The sequence below is a fragment of the Porites lutea genome, chromosome 12, assembly GCF_958299795.1.
Source record: "Porites lutea chromosome 12, jaPorLute2.1, whole genome shotgun sequence".
Lineage (NCBI taxonomy): Eukaryota > Metazoa > Cnidaria > Anthozoa > Scleractinia > Poritidae > Porites > Porites lutea.
This window is the reverse complement of record NC_133212.1, coordinates 20,506,317-20,524,421: the sequence shown is the minus strand read 5'-3', so window position 1 is coordinate 20,524,421 and position 18,105 is coordinate 20,506,317. Positions and strand designations below refer to the sequence as shown.

At 39.7% G+C, this 18,105-nt stretch overlaps 2 protein-coding genes across 2 annotated transcripts; one reads left to right on the top strand and one right to left on the bottom strand.

The window, feature by feature from the left end:
* Window positions 1–989: 989 nt before the first annotated feature.
* LOC140921778 (uncharacterized) lies at window positions 990–4,374 on the top strand. The gene is made up of 6 exons (XM_073371779.1): window positions 990–1,060; window positions 1,404–1,457; window positions 1,597–1,638; window positions 2,753–2,803; window positions 3,708–3,875; window positions 4,365–4,374. Exons 1-6 carry the CDS (start codon window positions 990–992, stop codon window positions 4,372–4,374), a joined length of 396 nt encoding a protein of 131 aa, XP_073227880.1.
* Window positions 4,375–4,843: 469 nt separating this feature from the next.
* Window positions 4,844–16,326, bottom strand: LOC140922020 (ferric-chelate reductase 1-like). Its single transcript, XM_073372050.1, has 20 exons — window positions 16,127–16,326; window positions 15,470–15,580; window positions 14,855–14,958; window positions 14,447–14,558; window positions 13,681–13,857; window positions 12,968–13,066; window positions 12,245–12,306; window positions 11,630–11,718; window positions 11,008–11,141; window positions 10,334–10,516; window positions 9,985–10,083; window positions 9,565–9,623; window positions 9,345–9,430; window positions 8,924–9,037; window positions 8,587–8,696; window positions 7,849–7,935; window positions 7,668–7,765; window positions 7,137–7,195; window positions 6,148–6,291; window positions 4,844–5,593 (listed from the first exon to the last, which is right to left on the bottom strand). The coding sequence occupies exons 1-20, from the start codon at window positions 16,268–16,270 to the stop codon at window positions 5,502–5,504; spliced, it is 2,163 nt and encodes a 720-aa protein (XP_073228151.1). The 5' UTR covers window positions 16,271–16,326; the 3' UTR covers window positions 4,844–5,501.
* Between the last annotated feature and the right edge of the window lie 1,779 nt (window positions 16,327–18,105).

Below are 18,105 nucleotides of genomic sequence, written 5' to 3'. Positions count from 1 at the left end.
GGGGAGAGAGGCCATTACAAGCCATTCTATGACCGCCACCAGAACCACCACTTTTTTATCGTTATGATGGTCGATTCTAGTTGTTCACTCAGTCTTCTGGGCTCAAACGGAAAAGAATCTTTTCCATGACAAAGACAGATGGAAGGCAAATAGGAACGAGATAGAAAAGGACTTCCTAAACCCTCTCTTTGCTCTTAACAGGTTCAACGAAGCCCCGAAAGACCGAGCCTACTAATGAATCCCTACTCTCAACTCAAGAAACTCTCAGAAATGAGTCCTCGATTAGTTATAGTAAAAAGGAGCCGGACAATGGATCATCCAATGTGCCCTTGATTATTGCTCCTGTGCTGTGCTTTCTACTTCTTGGATTTTGTCTTTTTACGCTTTTTCTTTACCGCAGAAGGTGAGACGTCACGTGCTTACGGCAAACTTTGCGCGTCTTTGCTTATGCGTGTTTTAGTTTGTCATTAGTGTTTTACTATCAAAGTCTGCATCTCTTACGAGAAATCACTGTTTAAGGAATTCAGTTAAAGGTAACTAGCTGATCATGATGGATTGACTAATTGATAGGCTGAAAGAAAGATGGGTGGCTGACCGCCGTTTTGGAAATTGGTTTATTCCTCCGGCGAATGGGAGGTTAATACATTTGTCGAAATTTCTGGTGCGCGTGCATTGCATTGCGAGCTGTGATGTCGCTTTCGTTATATATATTTCTAAGGAACAAAACTGCGCAAAACAAACTTGGCATGGTTGTTTTTGTGGCCGTTTCAGTGGTCAGGAAATGCTTCAGCCAATAAATTATCGTGGTAGAATTACTTTACAGAGAAAATGGACGTTATCTGGATCATTCGCGCCAAAATAAGAGTGAAAACTAAAGTAAAAGAACATTTGTATTGCTTCTCAGTTCGCGCATGTTTTTGCTTTTGTCGGCTGAGTTCGACAGGTTCTAGTCTAGCTTTGAATTCATGTTATACCATGCCAAACCCGTAATGAACTTGGCAGTTAACCCCGCTGATGGATTAGAGACTGGTCTCGGCATTTGTAGCCTTTACAGTCACAAGTGAGACTTACTTTTTACTCGTTGCGTTTGCTTGGGAACTCGGACGTTTATGTTCCATCCCATTCGACGGCCGTTTTGCTATACGCATTTAAATTAAAGCGGGCGATGAAAAACAGGAATAGCAATCCATATAGAGTATAAATTCCCGGCTGGTCCCCCACCTAGTTGTTAACCCCGCCAGTCAGTGTGGCACTTAGTTGGCCCTATAACCACGAGGTTCACGACGTTTTGCGAGGCACGTTATCCAACTTAATTAAATAAATGATTGTTATATAGATTGATAGTAACATGAAAAGTTAATTGATTGATTGATTGACTGACTAGTTTACTGATTTTTTTTCAGGGACCCAAAACGAAATAAAATGCCGGAAAGCAAGCAAATTGTTTATTACGAGAGGTAAGAAGCGCCTTCATCAACCTGATATAACTGTGACGTTTACATAATTCAACTTCTGTAAAAGATTGATTTCACATTGACAACAATGGGTTTTACGCGGCGAGACATAAAAAAATTATTATTTTTTTCTCTTTAACAGCAATCCCAAATCAGAGTCAGTGAACAACCCCCTCTACGAAAGGTATGAATTATGAATTTACCTTTTGGTATCACAAGAACAGTCCTTAAGCAGTACATCTTTCTATTTAAAGGCTCATCACACGCTAATTGAAATTGACATAAAATTTTATGGCAAGTTCAATGATTTGTTACCTCTGCATCGTGACGCAAAGAAAAACAAACAAACAAACACACAAAATAATTTGTGTTATGCGTCCCACAGGACGCAAAGATCGATTGATCGATCTGAAGATGTTTTTGTAGAATATGGTTGTGTGATTTCTGTGGCTGTTGTTAAACGACGCTTATTTCTTTTAGTCTTAGAAGGAGTATATTTTTATTTCAGTAAACTGTAATACAGAGTTTGGAGTCTGACTACAGATTAACTGTGTGGTTACAAAAGACTCAGGGACTTATTGGTTTTTTAAACTGAGAGTCAATAGTTCTGGAGTGGGACTCATGATTTTTCACAAGAGGGGTCCCAGGACTCACCATAACTATTTGTAACAAAATCACTGCAAGTTCAGGTCAAATGGAGTACCTTTTAGTAACTTAAGCACTGTTTTGACCAAAACAGCAGTCACATGGACATGAAATAAGTGAACATTTTGGTGGAAAAAGATGTCACACCCATTGTTACAATCTCCAGGACTTATAATGAAAATCTTCAGTTTATCTGGGATGTCATGACACTTTCATGATTTAGAATCCCTTCTGGGAATTACTCGTTCTAATAATAATAATATTTATTGATTTTTATTGCGCAAATATCAATCCAGGGAAAGAAATTTTCATCTGGTCGTTTGTTTGTTCGACACTCACAATACAATGAAAACTCAATTTTTTTAAACCTGAAACACTTTTCAGGTTAAATTCATAAGTTGCCGACAGTCTCTTTTGGCAGTGACTAACACCAACAACAACTACAAACATATTTTCCCAATAAATATTAAATTTAAAACATTATTTCATAAATACACTAATTTTCTAACTCATCATCATTACCAGACTAGATTATTAATGTTGGATTAATCCCTTTTTTAATTAGTAAATGCAATTGATAGAATAGCTCCATAAGAATTTAGTCTTGATCCAAAATGTTTTGATCTACTAAAACAACATTTTGTTTTTTATAGTGGCGTAGAGTTCTCATCGGGTGTCTCGACAGAAAACCCAATCTATGATGCGTAAGTATATTGTGTAAATGTTACTAAATTGTTAATTCCCAAGAGAACTGTGTTTATTTGCAGAGATTAAAAGTAAAGGAAATAAATAACAAATTTCATTCGGTAGAATACTGCAAAACAAATAGTATCATACAAACGTGATGCTGAAGCGCCTAGTGTCCTTTGAATGGTCGTACCATTCTGAGGATTTTTATATTCACAGACTCAAAACTGAAAAGATAGATCAAGAACTACACGCTACAATATAAATGGCGCCATGCAAACATGCTGCTGAAAAGATTTCAGTTAAATGCTTTAAAAACACCGCAGCTAAGGATTTCTGCGACAGTCTCAAGCGATTCAACTACATACAAAAACTATCGAAACTTACGCAGTTCAGGAAGTTCTGCACAAGAAACGTGAAGTGGTTTCATTTACATCTGTTTAACTAATTGACCACACCGTAATTTTATTTGGTCCATAGACCTTGGGTTATAGTAAATACGAGCTTCGACTAGGCAAATATTAATTTTTGTGAATGAAATAGAGTTGAAGTACTTACATTGATGTAGTCTTTTGTCCTTCCTAGTCTTTCAGTCTCTCCCTCTGTCATTATTTTGGCAAAACATAAAAAGCGCCCCGTTGATTCAAAGTTTTCAAACGATCCGCAAGCATTGGTTCTAGTCTAGGTAACCGCGCGCTTAGCGCCCGCGCCTAAGGATTCGAAGAATTTCCCAGTCCGGGCGGGGGGGAGGGGGGGGGGTTGAAGGGTAATGATGAAATTGAAACAAAATAAGAGGATTGGTCATTTCTAATTACTTGAAGGGTAATGATGAAATTGAAACAAAATAAGAGGATTGGTCATTTTCTTGATCTTCAAGGATTCCTGAATTTCAAAGTTAATGACTATCGCTTTTCACTCTAGGGGAGCTGAGCCCGGATTATTTAATCCGCTGTACCATTCCAAGCTTGAAATTACAGAGGGTTATCAAGACCAAAGCACACAAGAAGAGGTGATGCGGCCTCTGGAGTCAAATGACGTCCGAGAATGTCAGAATCCTTTATATGGTGCCGTGACGGCAGCTGACGAAAGGTATACAGGGTAGAAAACCGATTAGTAAGACCAGTTGTGTTCCATTGGAAAGTAAAGCCCTATGTAAGGGACTCCGGATTCCAGAATCCGGAAAATTTTTGCATGTGGAATCCGGAATCTTGGAAATTTTGCTAGTGGAATCCTGGACCTTGAAATCAGAAATCCAAGTTCCACTGACAAAGATTTGGAATCCAGCAATTGTAATCCGGAATCCACGGCGTGGAATCCAGAATCCAAGACTGTCTTGGATTTCCTTACATGGGGCGATTTCAAAGTAAAGGATACTATAAGGCCGAGATACAGATTAGTTAACGCTCAAGTAAAAGTTTAAGGGAACAGTAGAAGTTGGGCAATAATTACACTTAACGTTTGCCAAGGAATAACAGTTTTCAATTGGGTTCAATCAATGAACAGCTAAGAACACATGGTCTCAAATCACCCAGATCACCCCCGAGTAAATTTATTTGTGTTTTTTTCTTGTTGTTGCAGTTTTGCCTAAATTCACTCAAGATGAACAGATAGCCTGTCTACGTAGATGTTTGACCGTGTTACTAGAGCTTTCATCTTCAAGTTTATTTTTAATTTTGCTTTTAACAAATCATGGACTGTGACGACAAAATAAAAGTGCTTTTTTGAAAGCTAAACATCACGAGTCATGTTTCCGGTTTATGATTGTTCTAAGTTGACATACCGTAACTCAATTCCCTCAACGATTCTTACGAGCACAATTTTCAGTCTTTCTGAACGCTATTATGAAATCCTTTCCCCCCGGTAAATTCTTAACCACATTTTCATCACTTCTTAACGCCATAGGAAGAATATGAAAGTAAGTCTGTCTCTCGCAGTTTGACAACATCGTGTCGACTTAAAATTATGGAGCATTTAAGGATATGAAGTCCAAAATTTTATTTAAAGCTTTTAGAACATTAAAAAACTAAGCAACGTGTATAAAAGCCAAGCTGCCTTGGTTTTACAGGTTCTCTGCGGCGCACTAAAGATGATGTACTACATGACATTGAATTAAACAACTCTTATGCAAAAATTACATAAAAGACATTTTTTTACAAGCAAGGTTTATAAAAATAACGTTAAGAACTTTCTATAAGGAGTCAATTTTCTGGGCTTGCTTTGTCTCTCGCTGTTGACGCGCCAGCGAAAAACCTTGATGTCAGAAAGGTTAAATCAATGTGAATTCCACCGGGACAAATACAGGTGGCAGTTTGTAGAGGACTGCCGAGACTTACGAAACTCAATTTCGTTAAAACGTTGAACGTTAGGTCTAGCTTTGATAACGAGTCTTTCAAGAAAATAATTGGTGTGATTACCCTTATAAATATTTTGGAGAGCTGGAAATTTTTATGGCTAACCAATACCGACTTTGATTGGTTAAAGGTTGCCACTTGGAAAACTTAGCCAGAGATAAAAATTGTTATCCAAAAGATCGGAATATCCTTGTACCTAAAGTTCTGACTAAATTCCTGAAGTCTAGCGCAAAATTGACAACTTTTTAGCAAAAGAAAAACACCTGCATCGTTTGAAAGCAAATTCGACGAATACAGATAACATTGTCCAGGAATACCACTCGAAAAATAGATGTCTCCAGGATAATAAGGGTATGGGTGTTCTTTAAGGTGCCTCGCGTGCAATAAACAGAAGCAAAGTCAAACAGACCGAGATCGCCAGGACGAATACGAACCCAACTGTCACGTAAGTGAGTCCTGAGAACAAAACAAGAACAGAAAGTTAAGATGAGTGGCCAATAACTACGTAATATTGGTAATTTTAAAGTTGCGCGCCTGGCACTGGGGTGAGCAGTGTTATGTCCAACCGCAAACAGTCCCGTAGTACAATTAGTCAATATTCATGAATTAACTTAAATTAGTATTATTAAATTGATTAATATTATTATTAAAAACATTACAGGACTGTTTGTGGGATTCTAGCGCTTCTTTAATAACAGCTTTATTGTATCGTTCCTTGCCTCATAAGAATCACGCACCACATTACGAGAGAGAGACTACAGTGACGACAGCGAGCGCAAATTTAAAACCGGTTGATATGGTAAAGCAGCAAACCGAGCACCGGTGGTCGCATTCGGTCCTGTTTACGCGCTTTTGCGTGGCTGTTGCTAAATCTACCTAGCAGATCTGTATTGCAGATATGCAAACTGACCTGTAATAAAGTTTCAACTTAGTAACCCATGCTTACTAAAACGATGATGATGATGATGATGATGACTGATAATGACTGTACAAGAAAGTTAGAAACCTACCCTCTCTTTTATGGTATCGGTTACAGCAGCGAACCAACTCCAAAAGAACAACTGGGCTCAGACCCACGCAAAAGGCGATCACAAAATAAACTGCAAACTTAACATCCAGGTGAGGTAGACGCAGACCAAGAATTATGTTGATAACTGACAAAAGATAGGAAAGCAATTTAAATTAATTACTGACATGACCTCCAAGTTTCAGATGGGTGAGATGCCTTGGACGAAAACCATTCCAGTTTTGCAAGGCAATCGACAATAATTAGTCGTGTCACTTAATTAAGCACCTATTCAAATTCTAGAACCACGTGTGCAAAATAATTTTAAAAAAGTTATTCCAACCCATCCTCCGTTTGCCTACGAATACAACCGTCTCTCAACGCTCCTCGCAGCTAGGGACGTTTTTGCAGGAGAAATATCTCCAGCGGCGAGGAGCGAGAAGAGGGGCTGTATGCGCAGACTAATCCTCAGTAATTAATGTGGCAAGTAACTCGAAACGCACCGTAGACGCAGAGGTGCCTACTGTACGTACGGCGTTTTTCCAGGCCTTCTCGGTCAATGCATTTCGGTGTACGCATCCGCGGAAAACGCGCAAGAACTGTCTAGACAAAAACAGAATGCACATGCGTGGGTTGCTTTCTTAAAATGTCTTTGTCCACTAAAAGAATACTGAAAATTCTTTTGAACTTTCCCTTCCAATCTGTGTCTTCTAACTACATACTTTTCTCCTTGAAATGCGAAACTTTTGTCTTGAAATCCACCGCACAGGGATGTCTCACTTTTGTCTCACTTTTGAGGTTTTTTGTCTGGGATTCACTTCTTCGCTCGAACCACGTGACCCGAAACGCATTGAATGCGCGGAATAATGAGGCTTAAGGACTAGGCAAGGCGCAGAGAAGGCATTCAGAGGTAAACATATATGCATTACCCCACGCATTTGACAAAGAACTGGTCAAGTATATAAAGATAGAAGCTAAAATCGGGTGACTCACTTGCGAGGATGAATGTGGTAATGCCAACGCAGCGATGAGCCCAGTTAAAAATGTAGCGCCTGTGAACAAGTAAAAGCAGTACATCAACCACAACACAATTTACGAGCTTTGAAATTAATTGATACAGAATTTTTGAACAACATGAGCCTTAGCGTCAGATATTGAACCTTTTTTAGTAGGAGTCTGTCTTTTCATCGGCAAATCGTAATGGTTATGTGGGACTTGAATTGAACTTACAACAAAACTGACGTGAACTTAACTTTAGAACAAAAACGATTATTCACTGAAGGCTGAATTTATATTGGACCCAAAGGATCACGTTTTTAACTACTATGGAACAAGGAAACACTGTCTCTCTTAATGTTCCACGTTTTTGTTTGTTTGTTTGTTCGTTTCTCTTTCTTTTTTTAGCGGGTGGGGTTGGATCCTCGCCTGGATAATGTTCCAAAAAAGTAACAACGAATGACGGTTGTTTTTTTTTAAAAGAACTAGTCTTTTGGCCTTTTATGGCTATCGAAAGTTTTTTACTACCTTTCCGCATTTGGATCGGGCCTTAGAAGCGCCATAATGGGCTGTACGCAGGCCAACAGTGTTGCAATGACTCCTAGTATTGAGTGGGCTCCACCTGACTGTGTGCGGAAAAAAAAACAGTACATCAGATTTTTTCTCCAAGGGTTTAATTAGATCACAAGATGACGTTTAATAATCTTACATCAGACCATCCTTCGGCGTGAACAAAAACCAAAGCAAAACCAGTGATCGTGAGTAGTAAACAGGTGACGGTCAGAGCTCTGTGAACCTGAAAATAACAAGATACTGATAAGACTGGTGGAATTACTTTCATAAGGGCTAGCACTCCAAACTTTAACTTTTCAATCTATATACGTTTTCACTTTGTAAAGCCTAAGTGTTTCAGCCCCAAGATTTGTGCTGCACCACAGTCTCCTCAGAAACTGAACCTTAGTACTGATCAATCACGAAAAAGATCACTTTGTCTTGATTTACATTTTTTTTCCTGTTAAGTCAGCGCACGCGGGACAGGATTCTTCATAACCTGTTCTAGGCTCTCAGATAGTAGAAATGACGCGTAAGTAAAGCCACGCAAAAATATGAGCGCGCGATTTGGGAACGGGGGCGGTAGCGGTCTTCCTCTCTCCAGTTTCCTCACGTTCAAGTTTTATTTTTGTATTCACGCTTTCTGAAATTCGCGGACCCGACTTTTCGGAACTTGGAACAGGCTAGATCCTTCAATCCTTCAGTCTATGGTTACAGTGATTAACTATCTAATAATACAGTAAATATCTTTCGTATGATTTGATCTAAAAAATAATACGCGCAAATCCAGGAAATGTCAAGACCTGAGATATACTGGCCAGTTTGTGAATTAAGATACCATAGGGAGCCCATCTATTTATGCGGCAAGAACCAGCCAACAGTTTTGTTTACTGACCTGGAACCAAGCCTTCTTTCCACATAGCTCTCCCCTGGTCTCTTTCATATAACGCGCCACAAGGATAGCCATGGTGGCAAACCCAATCCAGGCCACAACCATAAGCGCTCCTGGAAATTAGTCAAAGCCGTCAGTCAAATAATGTTTTGAATATAGCCTGATGTCACGCCTCATTTAAAATATGGCCTATTAGAAGGTAACAGCAAAGAATGAGAAAAGAGAATAAAGTAGGAAAAGGAAAAGGTCAAAATTCTTTTCAATGTTTTGGTAAATGCTCATGACAGTTATTTCAACTTACGTAACTGAGTTATTATGAGATCAAATTGAACTCTCTTACCATGTGCCCGCAGCAGTTTGAGGTCTGAGGATTTACTCTCAAGATTTGCATTAAGTTCACAGACGTCTACTTGACTGGCGCTCTGTGATTTTACACTATGCTTGTTCAGCAAGCCTCCTTAAACAAAAAAAATTTCACATTGAGGTCAAATGTTTATTAACCTTCGTTTATAAAGTTCACTCCTACAAAGGAGCTAGCGCTCTAAACACCAGCTCTTGAATCTACTTACGTTAGATAATATACCTTATTATTATATGGCCTTGATGTAGTGACTGAGCGATGCATCAAGGACTCGGTCTGAGATTTCCCTGTGATGACCTCACTCTCAGTTAATAAGAATTATATAATAGCTTAGTTGATACTGTTTAAAAATAAACAAACGAGTATAGTGACCAATGCAAAAACTTTTGATTTTACTCACCCTGAATCACACTACCGCGAGCGAAAATCAAAAAGACGTTCTGATCCAGACTCTGCATGCCTCTTGCAGTTTTTCCCCGAGAAAACCTACAACAATGAAGCCCATCAACAAAGTTTGCAAAATAGAGCAATCAGTGATAAATAGCGCCACGGTGAACCTGCAAGTATAATCAAACCAACGATTTGTTTTGCCGGCTTTTCACGCAGCCAACAATACTAACCTACACTTAATGACTCCATCTTCATAAGCACCAGCAATAACTTTGAGACCAGCAGGAGCCTAAAAATAAGTGCCTTAAAATAAATCTCACTGAATGTCGCCATGACATAAGGCTGACTGGGGGCTGGGGTGGGGTCCAAATTTACAGGAGGTTTTCTCCCCTGATTAAGGTCGTCAGCGGAAACAGCGACTCGATATGAAGCCATAGTATTGACAACGCGAATGTTTGTTTGAAAGTTTATAATAAATTAGCTTATTTCACATTTTTCTTTTCCCACCGCATCCAAAAAACAAATTCGTCTAAATGGAAAAAAGTAAAAATGTGGATCCACATATAAGTGAATAATTTTACGAAGATGTGAACAAGGTCTCCCTAAAATCTACATTGTAGTTTCCTGCAATTAAGGTCCAATTAACTTACCGGGTTGGTTTGAATTGGACTGTTATAGCCTACCAAAGAATAATGGTTAACCACTGCGTTGTCATTAAGGCGAGAGCAGATGATAGCATCAATACCATCCTAATAAGAAATGAAAATTGTAAATAAAAACTGCTTGGTAAAGTATTTGTGGGACTCTGGTAAATGCGAACTAAAAGTCGTTCGTGAAAGGGAACACTGAAGCAACGAAATCGCGACAAGAAAAAGACGTTTAGCTAGAAGGAATTCCTCACTCTTTAACAGAACAAGTGAGGAGGGAGGGATGCAGAACGCAGTGAAAAATTGTGTGACAGAGAAATCTGCCTGAGTTTCAAAGATTTATGAGACTTACCATCTTGCTTTGCTCGTTGAACCCTATTGCGACCCAGTCACTTCTCGCACTCAACTCAAAGCTGACGTTATCCTTATTTTGACAAGGTTCAAACGTCACAAGATAGTCACAGTTTCGACTGGACGAACAGTCTGTGGGCTCAGAGTAGCAGTTCTTAGTCCTACCGCAGTCCAATTTTGAAAACTAAAATAAAAGGAAAAGTACAAAATAAGTTTAAAACAAATAAATCGTTTACACATGATGACAAGGCGACAATATTGGTGTTCCAAAACAATAAAACGACGGCCATGTTGGTGTTCCAAACCAGTCTTGTGGGAGTTGAACTCTTTTCTTGTGTAAACGCTTTCTTTTGTTCAAATAAATTGTATAGATGCAAGCCACGTGAGTGAAAGGCCTAATTGTAATAACTGACACTAAATGTAGTAAAAGTCCTTAATGCACAACATTTCCCCCTAAATGTAAATAAGTAAAAAATGTAATAACATTTGGCCTTAACTGAAATAAACTTTTAAGTGTGACAACATTCGGCGTTAAACAATGACATCATCAATGATGTAACATGTCATTGAAGCTGCCGACATGATTTCAGAGCCACAATGTCAATGAAAACAAGAAAGAACACAAACACACTAAAGTGAATTCAGTAAAAAATATTCTGGGAAAGCTGTGCGTACCTCCAGTTTTCCATCTGGCGTTGGCGCTGGTGGTCTTCTACGACCGTTTTTCAACACGGCGGGCAGCGTAAGGTTAACGCGTTCAGCACTGAACGTTGCGTTTTGGTAGTGATATTGCAAAGCACCTGTACCGCCTATAATACAAAGAAGTGAGAAGTCCAACATGAGCTGTGCACTCTAACCTCACTTATTGGGAGATCAATGAGCTGGGCCCACCTACCCGTTCCAGTGAATCTGATAGGGATCAGTTTAGGACCACTGACTGATAGACTAGTTAGGAAACTGTTAACTTAATGAGAATGAGCAACAAAAAGGCACATTTAAACCAGACAGACAGTTAACAAGAAGCACACATACACCACCTTTGCGCTTGCGTGAGTTACTGGCGGGGCCGTGGTTTGTTAAATTCAAATCAGTATAATTTTTTTCCTTTTTTTCTTATAATTCAAAGTAGACAGACTGCAAATTATCTTAGTTGCTAAAAATATATATCTACGTGTCGCAACTGTTCATCAGTAGGATGCCTAAAATGCGTGCAATTCCACAATTGGTTTGGCTCCATTAAATAATGACTTGCTGCCAACTGAACTGATACGTTATCTTATTACTAACGGATACTTACTAACGCTGCCCCATGCAAAAATGAAAAACCAGTTCTTCATTATGAGGTCTATCTTGTGCGCAGTCGAGGGTGAAAGCTTACGAGAAAATCTAGAAATAAGCAGAACCGTTGCAAAATCCGTGATAAATAAGGTCAATCAATGAAATGCAAGCACAAGAAAATACAGGTTTTTGTCACACTAATAATTTTAGGGGTTGAAAGACAACGTATCGTTGCTAAATCATTAGGTTCAATAATTTGTTATTGTACTATTATAACAATTAAGACAATTAACAATTCTTTGCCTTGTTATATCCAAAATTAAGTTGATCATCCGTGATCTCCGATGTTAGTCTTTCCTAAAACCTGAGCGACCTAAGTATAGCCATATTCTGCTTAAGAATAGACAAGATAAAAGAACTTTACTGATGGTCACTACATTTTATACCCTGCCTCGTACCCAGACGTCTCTCCTTGAATGTGCGCGCAGAGGAAGGCGGGAAGGAGACAACGGGCGCCCGCCCGCCGTCTGTACCCATCCCATGGTCCCTTGCGGTTCATCACCAGTCACTCGCGTTTCGCGCTCGCCTCTGCCATGCGAAAAACGAAGCGCCTGAGGAGGAGACTGTTTTATACCTGCATGTTAATGTTCCATTTTCATAGGCAGCCATATGGCGAATAATGTCATCTGTGTTTCTCTGATGAAAAAGATCAAGTTTTCATAACATAAAACTCTTCAAACATTTACCGTATTTCCTCGAATAATAGCCGGGGGCGATTATTTCTTTTTTTCGCTCAAAAAGAGGGCAATTACTCAAGAGAGGGCGATTATTTCAAATATTGCTCTCTTTAAGTCGTGTTCTAAATATTTTGTTTTATTTTCCCATTAAATAAAAAAATAATCACATCAAATAAACTGAATATGGGCTTTTTAAGTGTTCCAAATTTAGTTCCTTGATGAATTTTCATAGCTTGAAGCGTCACTTATCAGTTTTGCTGGATCACATTGCACTTCAACTTGACAGGGAGGGGATAAAAGGAAGAGAAGATGGCGAAAGGAGCGGGTGGGAGGCGATTATTCGAGGGAGGCGATTATTTTAAATATTTCCGTCAAAGAGGGGGATTATTCGAGGGAGGCGATTAATCAAGGGACGGCTATTATTCGAGGAGACTTTTTCACAATATGTGCGCAAGTATAATTCCTGGGATGGGGTACGGCTTGCGTTAACGGTCTTGCTGGACGTGGTCACGCCCTTTAAATTTAACATTTTGGGATAACGTTGAGGTACCCCGTCCCTGTCTCTTGTTCTATCCCTTAGGTATAAAATATGAATGGCAAACAAAATCGTTCACACTTACTATGTCAGTTCGTATTGGCTGACGAAAAGCCAAGAAGTAATGTCTAATTTCAACAGCGTTGTTTGAGGATGTTGAGCAGGAAATTGTATCAGTTTGGTTCTAAAAAAGGAGAACAATAGTAAAATTAATTAATCAACGATTGAAAGGCAAGAAAAGTTAATGTAAAACTGAGTACAAAACCTAGTATAAAAAAACTACATTTTACGCTAAACGTTGACTGATTGACGTTTGAGTTCTTTTTTTTGTCAATTCAGAAAATTTGTTGGGCCTCGAAGCAGGACGATGGCGCCCTTTGAAAATTCTTCGGCATCCGTAATACATCTCAATAAAGCGTAGGTAAACTGTAGTGATGTGGTGTACTTCCTGTGCAAAACCAAGCCCTAGAGAATCGTGGGTGTGTAATAAAGAGGGAAGGGGCAACGTGAAAAACGTGTCTGTGTTTTTCCTGTTAGGAGATATCTGCATCAGACACTGCATTCTCCTCAGACACCTTTTTTTTTCAATTTGATCGCGAACAAAGGAGAGCGCGAAACGCGAGTGATCGACTGGTGGCGAAACGCGAGAGACCTCTGGAGGCAAAAAGAAGAGGCCAGACGTCTCGCTTGTGTTCTCCTTCCCGCCTTCCTTTGCGCGGAAATTTACATCAAGAGAGAGAATTCTCGGAAGGAGGCCGCTGGTGATGAGGCTGGTGTACAGACATTATAAATACCTACCATTTCTTGCTTGTCATTAAAACCAACGGCAATGTAGCGGTGAGACCCACTCATCTCAAATGTGATGTTGTCACCCTCCGCCTTGAAAGTTACAAGGAATGCACAATTGGAGCTGTTTGTGCAGTATTCTGGCTCGGAATAACAACTCTTTTCACTTCCACAGCCTTGCTTAGTTATCTGAAACATCAATAATAATAATAACATCACTTCTCAGGATATTAAATTATTTTCAGTCTAAACAGCCATTTCGACTTGGTCAGTTGTACCACGCGAAGGTCCAGCGGCTTGTCGTTCTTCCATTCGCCACTTAAGAAACAAGAAGAGGACTGGAGCCGAAATACCTCCCGCAAGTGCTTCTGGGATCGTTACAGAGGACACACAGGTCAGCTATTGGCCAATTTTTTCCTCTGTCCCTAGTTACAGACCCAGAAGTCTTTGCGAAATGTTAATTCAGCCCCAGTATCCTTCTGGGGTGAATTCATTCCAGATACATTATACAAGTCAGGCCTCGGTAATGAAGCCTGAAAATGCACATGACCACCATACAGCGACGCTCCCGACAACCTACTTTGCAGGGCAGATCAGCGCTAAGCAAAGTCTTAAATAACAAAACTTGATCATTACTCTAATTTTGAAATCCAATTGATGCGAAAACACGTTTTAGCTGTTTAAAAAGACACCAAATAGCGTGACACAGGAAGACTCCTCAAGCCTTACGCAACCAAAGATGTCCTGCATCCGTTATATTTAGTTAAGTTTTATTTACCTCAAAGCTTGGTTGTAGTGTTGGAGAAGGCCTTGCAACAGCTGTAGGCCCGCTGATCTCTGCAGATTGGATTCTCCCCCAAAATGTGGTATAGTTGTAAAGAAGACTGGCCCTGAGTGAAAATGTTAGGTATACCTTTAAACAGCTGTCACCTTCTGGTGCTTGAAAAGTAATTACATTTTGTCTAATATGAACTAATATGAAGAACCTATTCCTAGACTGAGTTTTCATCGAAAAAGACAAAATGAACTAGACGAAAGTAGATCAAACTTCGCTTTATGGGCAGCGTTTCAAGCAAATTCAAAGAGGTTTTGGAAATATTTATCATTTATATTGAGAGCGCAGCGCTTTCCTTGCACTGGTTGGTTTGCGTAAACTATAATCACTAGACATGTTGTTCATTTTTACCAAAAAGAGATGTTCCCAACAGGGGCTTCCGGTGCTTTCCAGGTGAATTTCAATGAAATCCACGACTTGTCTGCCAGGCCAGTACGGCGATGGGCAACTGTATTCTGGTGATGGAATAAGGATAAAAGAGAGCGATGTTTAAAGTCTTTAGTCAAAAGGGGAGAGAGGTATAGAAAAAAGGAGGATTGCTCTTGAGATGCAGGGGGGGAGAGGTAACAGATAAAGGCCTAGGCAGAGAGAGAATATAGAAGTAAAATTAAATGAGGAGTTTTGGCCATTCTAAGGCTGCGTGTGATGAGGTTGGGCCGGATTTGCGTTGAATAGCACAGTGTGAGACTGTTTTGGACACGTTACCGTTTCATGATTGGCTATCAGTATAAGAAGTAAGTGTAAACGTTAGGTTAAGGGAAGGGTAGTGGGGCAGTTTCATGGAATTTTATTGGATCAGTAAAAGATCCAGAGAAACTTCCCAACTACAACTATCACAATTCATTTCGTTTTTGCTTTAAATAATAATATCGATAGCCCTAATTTTCACAAGAAAACAACAAACTGAAGGATTCTGGTAGTTGTAGAAAAAGGAGGTCATCGTGTAATTTTGCCATTAGAATGCACCTGCGGTTCACCACCGGAACACCACATATAAGTCTGGTTGCTTGGCAGGCTACCCTGAAATTCTCCAACTGGTAAAGGACTTCCTGCAGCACGCGCTTGGATAATGAAACCCTGTAAGGGTAAATATAAAGGCATTATCAGTAGAAATCGTAAATTTTCACAATTTGTTCTTTTCGTTTGGAGGGGGCTTTGGGACGACTTAACTCCTGTATTGCAAGAGCCGCAGTAATAAATTGTAAATGACTAACGTTCGCGTTTTATTGCTAGTGATGCAAATTAGAACTTTCAAGAAAAAGGGTCTCACATAGCCAGCGTCGCAGATGTAATCTAGCCCCGGTTAGTGACGTCTGTGAAGCAGCGCGGAGATCCTTGTTCTGGATATCCAACGGACTCAACGAGTTACCTGAAGTGCTTTTGGAATTTCCCTTCAACCTGATTGGCAAATCATTAAATCACATTGACTTTTCAACAGGCTAATTATGGAGCGTACTCAAATCCTGGCACACGGGTGGGGTTTATAACGGACATTTCTGCGCTGGCTCGCAGATGGACTTAACCAAAAGTATACTTTCGTCTGTCTGTGACACAGTCTAGGTTTCACAGGTAACTGGATGTTGAAAGTAAGATCCGAAGATCCGTACTTCCATTTTTATTCACCTTAATTCCCATAGTTCCATTAATCACGACAGTCATCATTCCACCAGGTGTATAGCTCGTGTTGCTCACGTGAATCGAGTAAGGGTTGGTGTTCATTGGCTGAGGTGAAACAAATTGTAATGGCTGGAGCTGATGTCCTGGCATCAGATATTCACAGACTGTAATTGGTACATGAGTTGGGTATCCATGACAAGAAAGCAAGCCATGTGACGTCAGCACAGCTAGTAACCCTAGCAACAACTGTTGAATAACAAACTTCAGACAGACGAACGCTAGCAAATTTTAGTTTCCTAACGTAAATGGTAGAAAAAAAAGAGAGAAAAAAAAGCGAATAATGACTTAATAGAGTACTAAAGTGTGACGTCATAAAAATGAAATTTCCGAAATTATGGGATTTGTCAGGATACTCTGAAAGAACAATGTTTAAGAGGCCTACTTGCCAAAAAAGAGCATTTGGGGGCAAATTGTTGCTGAGATCGTAGCCCAGTTATGCTTACAAAACTCCATACAAACCCTTCTAAATTTTTTTGGGTCGACCCAAAAAAAAATTAGAAGGGTTTGTATGGAGATTTCTGAGTATAACTGGGCTACGATCTCGGAGACAATTTGCCCCGAAATGCTCATTTTTGGCAAGTAGGCCTCTTGGACATTGTTCTTTCAGAATATCCTGACAAATCCCATAATTTCAGAAATTTCATTTTTATGACGTCATCACTTTAGTACTCTATTTCCAGATACCAAGACACTAGGGAGCTTAAGCAACGACCACGACGAAATGGCCAAAAAAAGATTGGAGTCCTTTAGCAAAACAACAACTTTGCAAGACCAAGAAGTAACACTGCCCAATAATGTATCTTGTTTCCCCCACCCCGCCAGCTCCTTTAGAATTCAACTCCAGAAAAATTTACCAATATTTGACATTTTGAACGACGTGGAATAAGAGCGATGGATTTCAAAACAGCATCAATTCACTTTTTATGAGAATTTTTTTTGCCATCGCCGTCGTCGTCGTCGTCGTCATCGTAGTTGCTTAAGCTCCCTACTATGGCTGCCCTGCCGAGCCTTAGATTACGAACGTCAAAACTGTAACAACAGCATCCTCTATGCGAAGATTTCAGCGTTTATCTTGACTATTTGAGATCCTGGAACAGAATTCGAACAGACTTATCACGTGACAGTACTGATCTTCACTTAAGTATGACTGTTATCACACCAGCGGCTCTAACAACACTTGTTTTTACTCATAAATAGACTGCAAAACAGTCCGTATTTTTGCGTATTCAAGTACGCTCGAAAAGTCAAACAAAAGGTCTTGAGTGAGGCTGAAAACGGAGAACGAGACTGGGGAGAGACGCTAAAAATACTCTTGCGCGCTTCTTGACGTGAGACTTTTAAGCTATCAAGCCGATTTTGAGAAAAACACCGACTGTTTCGCGGTCTAACTCATTACAAATTCACATTATATGCTCCTACATTCATTGAAGATCGAAAATGGCTTTTTAAAGCAGTAAGTTGGCACCGAGAAAATTGCACTCAAATTTGATGAGTTTCTAGTTGTTTGGATGGAGTCGTGAAATGCAGGCTATTGTTAACAAGGGGTTCTTACAAAATAAATGACCACACAGAATAAGTAAAAACCCTTTGTTTAAATTTTGCAGTGTCACGACGCTACGATCAGGTGGGCCGAATCCACCCGATGTTCCATTGTTTCACTCATGTAGGTGGGGATGTTATCATCGTATACATGTCTTGAGTTAACACGGATTGCAAATGCAAATATGAAAAATTTAGGTTAAACCATTTTACGATGCACAAACCATGAGCTTCCCGAGTCTCCTAAAAGCATCATTAATATTTTCTTCGCCTATTCGGTGTTATCCCTAAAACCTCATTGTATGGTCTAGGTTTTCCTTCAATCTTAAAAAAATATCGTACGCTGCAGATACGAGGGATATATGTGAAGCAAGTGGTGAAAGTAA